Raw genomic sequence first — 13,744 nt, 5'->3', positions numbered from 1 at the left:
ACAAACCAGAAATGTGGATGATCATCCCTGTTCAGGACGGCAAAGGGCCACAACTCCAGTTCAGGACCGCTTCATTAAGACTTACACGTTGAGGAATCGAGGTCAATCAGGCAATCAGCGTTACAGTGTCTGGTCAGACTATTCGTAACAGACTGCACCCGTTATTAGTGCAATTATTAAAAACGTCAAATTGACCAGCACCACCCCTGTTGCCTATCTGTGTCTCCTCCGGACCTACCTCACTATCCTGGCTAGAATATTTAATGCCCATCCGTTATCACATGAGTGTTTGTGTTTTACCATTAATTATTATTGAAATAAATATTAATACATCTCTTTTATATCGTGTTATATTTGAATATCCCCAACTTATTTTGAACAATATATATATATATATATATATATATATATATATATATATATATATATATATATATATATATATATATATCATATAATATCTTACATTTTCAGTGCAATTAAAGTATGTGATATTTTTCAGATCACATAGTTTAAGAATTTGATAACTTTGCAAATTAGATGTAAATTAATCGAGGTCACGGCACTAGGTTTATTGACATTTAAGCAAAAGTACTTTGGTGACACTCCATAATTGACGTATGCATTCATATTCCTTAAATAAAAAGATTTCAATGGCAATTTGACACTGAAAGCTGTCCAGCGTTCAGAAAACAAAAAACATTAGGCCCTAATTTATTTTGATGTAAGAACATCCAAAATGACGTCATTCGAGTTTGACGTCATTTCCATTCAAAAATACAACGCGCCACATATTCTTACGTCATTTGAATATCTAGTAATGGCTGACTGGAATTAAAGTTGCGTGTACAGTTAGTTTATAAAAACATGTTGAATGAAGCTTGTGATTATATGTTAAGCTTTTAGATATAGATATATAGATATAGGTTTAGATATATCAGTACACAATGTACACAGGCTTTCGTGTGTAATTGTGTATGAGTAGGTGACCTACCGCAAAGTGCCAGTCCAACACACAGCACCACCACAAACCAAGTAATTTTCATTCTGAAAAATCAGACACGAAATATTAAAACATTTAAAAATAATTTGAAAAGGTCTTAAAATTTAAAAATGCGAAATTTTCTAACATTTAGAAATAAATCAAAACAGTTGGAAATAAAAAGAGCACACGGTTTGTTATGTTGGAACTGCTGAACTCATTGGCAACAATATGTTTCGTGTGAATTACGAATGCCTTAAAACATGTTTTATTTTATAAAATAAATAATTTGTAATGTAAAATTGAAGGCTGATAACCCATCCCGTACGTATTGGTATGGTTCGCTGTACTGCGTCCACTAAAATAGACTCGCCCGATATTTTTAGAATTTGTATGCTCCCAAATAACGTTATAAAAGGCGAAGTGTGATTGGTCAATATTTAAATTATTATTTACAGACGAAATGTTACCTGGACATTGGAGACTACGCAGTGTTGTTAGCAATCTGATTAAAATTAGTTCTACTGGTCTAAAAAAGGCATTCGTAATTCACATGAAACATGTCGAATACCCTCAGGATAATTCGGAATGTTTTTAAATTATTTTTAAATCACTGGCATGATTCTGCAAGTAAGATTTTGATTGCTGGACATGAGCTCCATCTGGCTGCTGTAAGATCCACATGTAATAGTGGAGCTAATTTTAATTAGATTGGTCTCATTCCTTTCTTCTTCTTTGTTGGGTTTTTTTTTTTTTTGTAACGACTACGTGTATTAACCTTTCTCAGAAAGAGCATTTGTAGATACTTGTCTGAGACATCATCAAATATTCCATTATCAAAATCAAAGGAAGAGTTGAAAGGACGTAAGGCAAAGTCGTGATTAGTTCCATGATCTACTATCAGGTGCTCGTCATTAGGAGGACTGCCACTTCCCTAGGAGATCCGCAACAAGATGTTACATACAGCCTGCATCGCCCTAACCCTAACCCTGACGTTAGGCAAAGTCGTGATTTGTTCCATGATCTACTATCCCTAGGATATCCGCAACAAGATGTTACATACAGCCACTTCTCCAAGTCTAGTTTAGAAAAACCAAAATTGCACAGGATAGATTTCAATGGAATATATATATATATATATATATATATATATGGTTGTGATGGCATGCACTCATGAATAACTGTAAAACAGTGATGATAGCAGGTGTTCGTGAAAGGTGGGCGGGCATATTATCTAGTTCTCGTCGATCCTTCCGCTACACACTTGCCTCATTCCGTTGTTCAGTACACCAGATGAGTATAGAACAATTTAGGCAGCAAGGTGTACATGTATCCCAATGAGTCTGTAATATATCTTTGTAGTACAGATAAGGAAGTCACAGCATATTTAGCCCAATATATAAAGAAAGCTTTTGAACATAAAAAATAATTCTGAACAATCATTTATTCCGAATATACATGTAGATGTATTACATTGTTACACGTTCGCTATACTTGACAAGGGGCCATATGCGCATGTAGCTGCATTACCCTGTTACACGTTCGCTATGCTTGACAAGGGGTCATATGCACATGTAGCTGCATTACCCTGTTACACGTTCGCTATGCTTGACAAGGGGTCATATGCACACGTAGCTGCATTACCCTGTTACACGTTCGCTATACTTGACAAGGGGTCATATGCACATGTAGCTGCATTACCCTGTTACACGTTCGCTATACTTGACAAGGGGTCATATGCACACGTAGCTGCATTACCCTGTTACCCGTTCGCTATACTTGACAAGGGGTCATATGCTTATGTAGCTGCATTACCCTGTTACCCGTTCGCTATACTTGACAAGGGGTCATATGCTTATGTAGCTGCATTACCCTGTTACACGTTCGCTATGCTTGACAAGGGGTCATATGCACACGTAGCTGCATTACCCTGTTACACGTTCGCTATGCTTGACAAGGGGTCATATGCACATGTAGCTGCATTACCCTGTTACACGTTCTCTATACTTGACAAGGGGCCATATGCTTATGTAGCTGCATTACCCTGTTACCCGTTCGCTATACTTGACAAGGGGTCATATGCACACGTAGCTGCATTACCCTGTTACACGTTCGCTATACTTGACAAGGGGTCATATGCACATGTAGCTGCATTACCCTGTTACACGTTCGCTATGCTTGACAAGGGGTCATATGCACATGTAGCTGCATTACCCTGTTACACGTTCGCTATACTTGACAAGGGGTCATATGCACATGTAGCTGCATTACCCTGTTACACGTTCGCTATACTTGACAAGGGGCCATATGCACATGTAGCTGCATTACCCTGTTACACGTTCGCTATACTTGACAAGGGGCCATATGCTTATGTAGCTGCATTACCCTGTTACACGTTCGCTATACTTGACAAGGGGCCATATGCTTATGTAGCTGCATTACCCTGTTACCCGTTCGCTATGCTTGACAAGGGGCCATATGCACATGTAGCTGCATTACCCTGTTACCCGTTCGCTATGCTTGACAAGGGGCCATATGCACATGTAGCTGCATTACCCTGTTACACGTTCTCTATACTTGACAAGGGGCCATATGCTTATGTAGCTGCATTACCCTGTTACACGTTCGCTATACTTGACAAGGGGCCATATGCACATGTAGCTGCATTACCCTGTTACACGTTCTCTATACTTGACAAGGGGCCATATGCGCATGTAGCTGCATTACCCTGTTACACGTTCGCTATACTTGACAAGGGGTCATATGCGCATGTAGCTGCATTACCCTGTTACACGTTCGCTATGCTTGACAAGGGGTCATATGCACATGTAGCTGCATTACCCTGTTACACGTTCGCTATACTTGACAAGGGGCCATATGCGCATGTAGCTGCATTACCCTGTTACACGTTCGCTATACTTGACAAGGGGCCATATGCACACGTAGCTGCATTACCCTGTTACACGTTCGCTATACTTGACAAGGGGTCATATGCACACGTAGCTGCATTACCCTGTTACACGTTCGCTATACTTGACAAGGGGTCATATGCACACGTAGCTGCATTACCCTGTTACACGTTCTCTATACTTGACAAGGGGCCATATGCACATGTAGCTGCATTACCCTGTTACACGTTCGCTATGCTTGACAAGGGGTCATATGCTTATGTAGCTGCATTACCCTGTTACACGTTCTCTATACTTGACAAGGGGTCATATGCACATGTAGCTGCATTACCCTGTTACACGTTCTCTATACTTGACAAGGTGTAATATGCACATGTAGCTGCATTACCCTGTTACACGTTCTCTATACTTGACAAGGTGTAATATGCACATGTAGCTGCATTACCCTGTTACACGTTCTCTATACTTGACAAGGTGTAATATACACATGTAGCTGCATTACCCTGTTACACGTTCGCTATACTTGACAAGGGGTCATATGCACATGTAGCTGCATTACCCTGTTACACGTTCGCTATACTTGACAAGGGGTCATATGCACATGTAGCTGCATTACCCTGTTACACGTTCTCTATACTTGACAAGGGGCCATATGCGCATGTAGCTGCATTACCCTGTTACACGTTCGCTATACTTGACAAGGGGTCATATGCACATGTAGCTGCATTACCCTGTTACACGTTCGCTATACTTGACAAGGGGTCATATGCACACGTAGCTGCATTACCCTGTTACCCGTTCTCTATACTTGACAAGGGGCCATATGCGCATGTAGCTGCATTACCCTGTTACACGTTCTCTATACTTGACAAGGGGCCATATGCGCATGTAGCTGCATTACCCTGTTACACGTTCGCTATACTTGACAAGGGGTCATATGCACACGTAGCTGCATTACCCTGTTACACGTTCGCTATGCTTGACAAGGGGTCATATGCACACGTAGCTGCATTACCCTGTTACACGTTCGCTATACTTGACAAGGGGCCATATGCGCATGTAGCTGCATTACCCTGTTACACGTTCGCTATACTTGACAAGGGGCCATATGCGCATGTAGCTGCATTACCCTGTTACACGTTCGCTATACTTGACAAGGGGCCATATGCACACGTAGCTGCATTACCCTGTTACACGTTCGCTATACTTGACAAGGGGTCATATGCACACGTAGCTGCATTACCCTGTTACCCGTTCTCTATACTTGACAAGGGGTCATATGCACATGTAGCTGCATTACCCTGTTACACGTTCGCTATACTTGACAAGGTGTAATATACACATATGTATACTCGAAAGAGCTAGATGTGTACTCAGTACAGTATACGACAATACGTGTGTTATATTAATATAACAAAATGCTTATAATATAATTATGAGGTTAGTATCGAAGCAAACGACATAAATGTTTGATATTCTGATCAGACGTCGAGTTTTACATACATATTTGTACATGTATATGCATGTATACATATATGGGTATATGGGTATGTTAAAGTTGAAAAACTATCAATTGAGAAAAGCTATATTGTAAGAACTACATGTATACTAGTCTGGGCTATTATGTAAATTGCTCAGTTTTTTGCTACATTTTGTAAAATATAGTTTGTAGCTTCTTTGCATATGTACGAGGTGGGAGTGGATTGGCCACGTGCTCCGAAAAGAAGACACATCTATCACCAGAACTGCAGTGCGCTGAACCCCTGAAGGGAAAAGAAAGAGAGGACGTCCGAAAACAACATGGCGCCGAACAGTGGAAATAGAGATGAAAGAGACAGGACACAGTTGGGGCACCATCGAGAGATTGGCAAGAGATAGACCAGCGTGGAGGAACTTTGTTGCTGCCTTAAATGCCATTAGGCGTGACAGGAAATGAATGATGATGATGATGATGATGATGATGATAATGATTCCTTGCTTATTTTACATGAATAATTCCATTGTTGGCATTTTTCTCCATCATAATATTAGCGGCCATCTTGAATTCAAAATGGTGGCCCATGTAAGGCCACCCTGGGGTCATATCTGTGCGACTTACACATTCCTTTACCTGTCCCTGTATGATATAAAACGGGCTTAATTGTGCACTGGCCTACTGGATCAGAGAATGCACTTCGTGTCGTCTTTTGAAAGTATCAAACAACAGTATTTCTAAGGTTTCCAGAGTGAGTTTGTACACGCACATAGCTCTGCTGTAGTGCTTGCCATTTTACATAATATTTCAATTCATCCACTGCAGCACACACCAAACTCGATCACAGTGTCAGCAAAACCACTGCCACGCAGTGTTTTACCAAGATCTCCTAAATTTCGGCAAATTTAGGTAGACTGTGTGGAATAGGCCAAGCTCTACAGTAACATCATTGAACTGGAGAGAGCGGTGCAACATAATCAAACACCCTTTCTTAGGCACTACAAGGTCAAATATTACTCATGTGTATTCTTGATCAACAGCACTTTGTGATATGATTAACACACGTTGAACTGTGGGGTTCTGTGTAATGGCTGAGTTGATAGGAGCCATGTAGTCTACTGTGGACACAGATTGTGTCATACCAGAACCTGTGGACGATACCAACCCAGCCAGTAACAACCAGTTGCCCATCGTGTAGTTCAGCACGACATAGTCAAGTGTGGTTCAACTGACAAAATATGGCTCCGACTCTTGGGATTTGTAATCAACAGATTGGGGGTTTTGTTTTGTTTTTGAAACAGTGTGCTCTATGGAAAGAGAAGAGCATCTATTGTGCTTTTCCTGGACTACAACGCCATGTTTTGAATGTGTGGCTTTAGCCCCAGATGAGGTTTCCTCGTTCAAATCAAAATTGTTAGTTTTTCAAAGTTACTAATAACCTGTTTACCTGTGTTATAAGTAGTTTTTTTTGTTTTTGTTGTGTGGTTTTTTTTTAATTATTATTATTTATTGTCCCAGAAGAATACGTAGTGTTAGGGTTGGGGCCCTAAATCACTACTACAATACATAGCATATATATATTAGTAGTAACATATACAGGTAATTACATAGACATATGTAGTATGAAGAAATATTGTTTAAACTCCTCTAGGGCACTGACCTAAATTGAAAAGAAAGATAGAGAAAAAAAGAAGAAAAAAAGAAAAAAAAAGAAAAAAAAAGAAATAAGAAACGAAATAAGGAACATAGTTACTTCGTGCATAATTGCGCATATATGACAGTATATTCATAGAGATACCCACATACATTAATGCATACACATATATATTATACATGTACATATATTCACAGATGTACCCACATCTACCAGAAGTATATACGGAAGAGATGAAATTAAACGTATTATATTTGTTCTAAAATGTAGTCTGAATTTTGTTTTCAAACAAGCTGTTTCCATGTCTAGATTATCGTTAAGTCTCAATAAAATAGTGTTTGCCACGTTGCCCATTCATTATTAAATACATCGTATTTACAAGTTTTTAAAAGAATATACCTTTCAATTTCAATTTTTTCTTTTTTTCATTATGCCATGCACAGCGTTAATACTTAAACATTTCTTTTGTATTTTCATACTGTATATATATAATATTTTATATTAATTATTAACTAGTTTAGAAAATCGCTTTTATTATTATTTATAAAACCAAACATTATAATAATTTTATTAAAATGAATTATAGTTCCTGTTCGAGTAAATATCCAATCTGTTACTGCTTCCCATAGAGTGTATACCTTATCGGAAACGAAAAATAAATGTTGTATTTTTTCAGGAAAATTATTACAGAAGCTACATATATGAGAATCAGTGTAGTTAATCTTGTATAGAAAAGTGTTAGTAACCAATATGTTACACAGTAATCTATACTGAAACCATCGAAGGCTAGAATCTTTCACACATCGAAATGGTAAAACATAATATTTTCCCCAATCAGTTTGTTCAAATAAAAAGCCTTTATTACTATATTTTATCTGTCCTTTTGGTTTTACATACTGAAAGTTTAAAATGTCATACATATCTCTGCACCCTTTTTTAATTTTTAATAATAGTTGCAGTTTTAAAGGGTATATAGGATTTTTCACTGTGTTAAAATGATCGTCTTTTAACTGATCTAATTTATATAAAAATGATTTGACAGCATTTATTAATGATGCATAGTTGATAAAATTTGTAGTTATATGGTATTTTTCAACAAACTGGTCATATATTAAAACAAATTCCATTTTCATCTAATAAATCGTTTATAAAAATAATGCTTTTACCAATATAGGTTTTATACAAAAATGGTTTATGATCTATTAATATTTTACTGTTAAGCCATATATTTGTTCCAAGTATGTCTTCTACATTATTCGGATGTTGTTTTTGTTGTATTTCTGCCCAACTTTCCAGAGTATCTTTCCAAAACATATTTTTCATGTGCAATGTTTTACGAACAATAAAATTATCCCCATATAAGATTAGATCCTTTGTGGATATACTTGTAACTGATTTACATAGGGTTATCCATTTTGAGTTTTCTTGAAACAATCTTCGAACCCATACACATTTTAAAGCTATAAGAAAATTATCTATATTTATAATTTTTATACCACCATTTTTGTAGTCTTGTGTTATTAATGTTCGTTTTATCTTTTCTGGTTTATTCTTCGAAATAAATTTTTAAAATAATGTATTCAGATGTTTTATTACTTTTTTGTTTGGGTTTGGTAATACCATTAAAAGGTGTGTTAACTTCGGTATTACTAAGGCTTTTAGAACCGTGACTCGCCCTAAAACAGTTAATTTTCTCACTGACCATATTTTTATTAACTTTTGCATTTCCAGTATTTTAGGGTCATAGTTGAGTTCACCGATATGTTCTAACATGACTGGGAATTTAATTCCAAGTAGTTTAAATTCAGTTGCCCCCCAGTCTAGTTTCCATCTAGTATGGTGAAAAACATCTTTTGTACACTTTTTACTGCCTTTCCAGATAGCGCTTGATTTTGAATAATTTATTTTTAAGCCTGAAGTATGAGCATAGTTATCTAGAACTCTTAGCGTACTATGAAGGGACTCTGGTGATCCATCAAGAATGAAACTGGTATCATCCACATATTGGGATATTAAATATTCTATAGTTATACCTTTAATTGATGTACAATTTCTAACAAGAATTGCTAGAATTTCAGCGCATATAATAAACATATATGGCGACAATGGGTTCCCTTGTCTACATCCCCTTTTTAAATGAAATGGTTCAGACAAAAACCCATTTTGCATTACCCGAGATAAAGAATTGTTATATAAAGTTTTGATCCAATCTTTAATAGAAGTTTTAAAGTTAAATATGTCTAGTGCTTTATTTATAAAAGACCATGATACTGAGTCGAATGCTTTTTCAAAATCTACTAGTAACAGCAACCCAGGTATGTTATGTGTTTCAGTGTAATACATACTGTCGTATATTAATCTTATATTTTCCCCAATATATCTTCCTTTAATGAAACCAGTTTGGTCTTTGTTTATAATTGTATCTAGTATTTGCTTTATTCTGTTAGCTATACACCCAGATGCTATTTTATAAGTACAGTTTAACAAAGTTAAAAGTCTCCAGTTTTTAAGAAATTCCTTAGGTTTATTTTCTTTAGGGATGCAAGTAATTATGCCAAATTTTTGGACATGAGACATTTCTTTGACAGAATAGCTATAATTAATGGATCTAACTATAAAATATCCAATGTCAATCCAAAAAAATTTGAAGAACTCTGCAGAAAAACCATCAGACCCAGGATTTTTGCCATTTTTCATTCCCTTTAAAAAAGTTAATACTTCAGAATATTGTATTTCTCCTTCTAACTCTTCTGCTTCTTTATCACTTAATTTGTTAAATTTATAATTACCAATTTTTTTCATTAGATTGTCATTATTTTGCCCAAAAGTGTTGAATAAAGCTTTTGGTAAAATGCTTTGCTTTCTTTTAATATTTTTTTGGGGTCATCGATTACCTCTCCATTATCTAATCTTATAGTTGATATTAATTTACTAAAGTAATTTCTAGATTCTAAGTTACAAAAGAACTTTGATGGTTTTTCCCCTTCTTCTATCGATTTTGCCCTTGATCTGATATAGCTACCCTTCAATTTTTCTTTTCTTAGTTCTGTTAGTTCATATTTCTTTTTTTCAATTGCTTCTACGTCAATATTTTCACTTTCTTCTAATGTTTTAATTTCAGCACAAAGTAGTTTTTCTAATTCATTATTTTTTTTTCTTTTTGAATGAGGAAAAAGCTATTGTCTTGCCTCTTATTTCCATCAGTAATGTTTCCAAAAACAGCTGGTCATTTATTATAAATTGTATTTCTTCTATTGGAATCGATTTTAAATTTAAATTCTTATATATAGGTACAGCATATTGATGTTTGATATGTTCTATTAAAGGGACACACCCTAGTTACGGCTAGTTGTTAACCATTACGGCGTTGTTTTTCGCTATTAAACCCATTTTTTTCACAAATAAAATTGCACTTTACTTACCGTTTATTATTTAGAATATACATTTCCATTCACCTGAAGTGTTTTTTGGTAATCCTGGTTTTTGTAATACCACAAAATGCATTTTTCGTATTTCATAAATCGCATGCACGTCTGAGAAAAAACAGTTGAGCAGACAAGGTCTAATCTATTTTTAGAGGGGATATTTCCATTTCAGTGTCACAGACGTTGGTATATCACGTGACCGTTATCATTTTGGTTCGGTTTGTTTTCTCGTGCACGGTTCGCGCAATCAACATCCGATTTGTTGTTGTTCATGTGTGAGATTTTTCTTCACAGTTCGTGAACATTTTCAGTAACAATAAAGTTCAGACAAGTAAGTGTCTCAATACAAAAAGTTACAAACCCTTAAAACCAATAATTTTGCTAAGTCTTACGATATCTGGAGAGGGGATACAACCAGGACAGAACAGTTGGAACATGTCCAGGAGAGGTGAAAGAAACGCACCCCAAGTCTGTGAAATTTGTCGTGACGTAGGCATTGTTGTGCTTCGAGCGACATCTACCGGTGACATCAGAATACTAACTTTCAAAATTATTTCAAGCAATTGGGACATGGGGATTCCAATGGTATTTATCGATATAAAACCTGCTTTTTCACTCCATTTGATAAAAACGTGATCTAAGTGTGTTACAGGTTTGTAGATTAACCAAATTATAATTTATTTTCGCTGGATGGAACTAGGGTGTGCGGCTTTAATTCTTTTATTGTTTTAACATACTCTTTATCGCCATGTGTATCTTCGAAGATTTGGTTATAATTCTCTAAATGGGTCTTTTAAATCAAACAGTTCCATATTTTCGATGATTTTTTGTTGAGCTTTTGGGTGATTAGCATGTAAATAATATTTTGTATCTAAATGTTCACATTCCCAGTCTGGAGCTCCACGCGGTAAGACGTGTTTGTTTCGCTTGTGCACACTGCACGTGCTTTCGTGTGCTCGACTTGGGGGTCCTTCATTTCGTTGTTTTTGTCAGCGAAATGAAGTTTTCTACTGGGATGTATGCGGCCACTGGAACTGATTGAACGCTGGAACGCTTCTCGTTTTGACAGCCTGCACCACCAGGTTGGATTCTTTTTTAGCGAGATTCCTTGCCTCCACGTCATTTCTCCGTCTGTCTGTCGACTTGTTGTTTTTTCGTGACTTGTATGACGGCCATTCTGCAGAACGCCCGTTTGTTCGCGTTTAGTCTCTACTTGTCCGAGCCTGTCCTAGCAGCACTGTAAGATTGACCGCCCCACTATAAGAGGAAATAGGAAGCGGGGTCGGCCCCTACTACTTTTTTTCTAGACTTTACCTTGCTTTATAGTGATACCATCTCGTATCCTCCGGAGTCGGGCCCGTCCGCACCACTATACCAACCCATGACGACTGGACTATACCCTAGTCTGATACTCTCTCTCGTTCAGACGGCACTACCTCTTCAACGTCTATCGACTGTCAATCTAGGGGTTTTCTTGACGGGATGCAACCCATCTCGTCCCTTTAAGCTGTGCACCCAAACGGCCTTAACGAGGCCACTCGCGTGAACATATCGATCGGACTTTAAACTTTTAGATGTGCGTTAAAAAAATTATGTCGAAATTACTTCTGTTTTTTCAATATTATTAAATAGTCTGATCCTCTCTTCTTTCTGTTATTTAATTTTGGACTGTCCTTCTAAAATGCTCCAAATTATATAAATATTCGGCCGAGCAGTCAATTCTTTTTATTTTTGGCTTGTAACCTTTTTAAATTTTTTATTTATTCTATTAACTTTTTTACTAATTGCTATTTTCTAAATTCTGCCCATTTTCAACCCCCCCCCCCCCCCCCCCCCCCCCCCCATCCCGAGTCAGGCCACCGATCTTATCGGAGGTCGGACTCGGGATGGGCGTGTTCGAAACCCTAGTGGTATATGGGCACGTTAAACTAGTTATTATCATCATCTAAATGTTGATTTAGTACTAAATTAAAATCTCCACATATAATATATTTATCATTGTCAAAATCTACAATGCATTCCAATATAAACTGAAAGAAATCGGGATTGTCTGAATTCGGACCATATAAATTAATTAATTTTATTCTTTCTCCATCCCCTGCGCGTGCTGTAACCTCACCGTGGTGCAGAGGTGTAACATTCTCTTTGAGAATGGCCAATACAGCACAAATTGAAATTTTGAGTAAAAGTCAGAGTCTATCTGTGATGTTTGTATTTTTGTACAGTTCTTTACACTGTTTTTGTTGAAATCTTGAATTTTTATATTGATGTTGATCATCATCTTATTTGTTTGCATTACCATAGTTTGACACCCAACGGCCGATGTATTTTTCGTGCTGGGGTGTCGTTAAACATTCATTCATTCATTCATTCATTCTTTCTCCATCTATTGTAATATCTAAAATAAAGAAATTTCCGGAGCCATTAGTTTTATGTATGCTATATTCAAACTTATTATTAAACAAAATAGCTATTCCTCTAGCGTTTGTGGAATACGAGTTGAAAAGGCATTTGTACCCCCACTGGGTTTGGATATATGGCTCTAATTCCATCGAAAAATGTGTATCTTGCAAACAATAAATATTAAAGTTCTTACATTTTATATAATTTAATACGTCTTTTCTTTTTTCTGGATCTCCTAGTCCCTGGCAGTTAAGTGTCATTATTTGAAAAAGGGCCATGGCGGATTTATGGCGGGAATATTATATTTTCCATGCTTGCATAAGTTGGATGTTAGTGGATTCAGCTTGTTTGAACAATACAGGTAATAATTTAGAATTAAGGTAATAGACTTTACACAAAGTATAAGATAAGTGAGAGCTGAAAGTATTAACAAATATGGTGTTTTACAAAGAAAGAAAAAATATGTAAACAAAGGTAAACTGAGATAAACAAAGATTGACATCTTAAAACAACGATGTCACGATGTCCCTTTGCCAGACCTTTAGATTGTGTTAACTGGTCTAGAAAGATAATGGTATATAATGTGATAAATACAAACACGATTTCAGTCAATCAATAAGTTCAATCCCTAAAATATATATATAATCTTGTTCTATTAATAAACTCACTCTCTCTCTCTCTCTCTCTCTCTCTCTCTCTCTCTCTCTCTCTCTCTCTCTCTCTCTCTCTCTCTCTCTCTCTCTCTCTCTCTCTCTCTCTCTCTCTCTCATAACATGCGCTGCTGGAGTGTGCCTTGTCATATAGAAGAGACACTAATCATAAATAGATACTTTAAAGGTACTTGGCTCTGCAATAAAACGTTGTATGGTGCTTCTTTTCAGGTTTACAAAATAGCTG

At 36.6% G+C, this 13,744-nt stretch overlaps 1 protein-coding gene across 1 annotated transcript in view; it reads right to left on the bottom strand.

Annotated features, from left to right (window-relative positions):
• LOC121373848 (indian hedgehog protein-like) overlaps positions 1-13,744 on the bottom strand; it is a 67,122-nt gene that overhangs the window by 52,371 nt on the left and 1,007 nt on the right. The window contains exon 2 of the mRNA XM_041500622.1: positions 995-1,047. Within this exon, the coding sequence (XP_041356556.1) occupies positions 995-1,046 (52 nt within the window). The 5' untranslated portion in view covers position 1,047. The remainder of the gene's footprint in view (positions 1-994; positions 1,048-13,744) is intronic.

The sequence above is a fragment of the Gigantopelta aegis genome, chromosome 5 (genome assembly GCF_016097555.1).
Source record: "Gigantopelta aegis isolate Gae_Host chromosome 5, Gae_host_genome, whole genome shotgun sequence".
Taxonomy (NCBI): domain Eukaryota; kingdom Metazoa; phylum Mollusca; class Gastropoda; order Neomphalida; family Peltospiridae; genus Gigantopelta; species Gigantopelta aegis.
The sequence above is the reverse complement of the archived record's forward strand: the minus strand, read 5'-3'. Positions and strand labels throughout refer to the sequence as shown.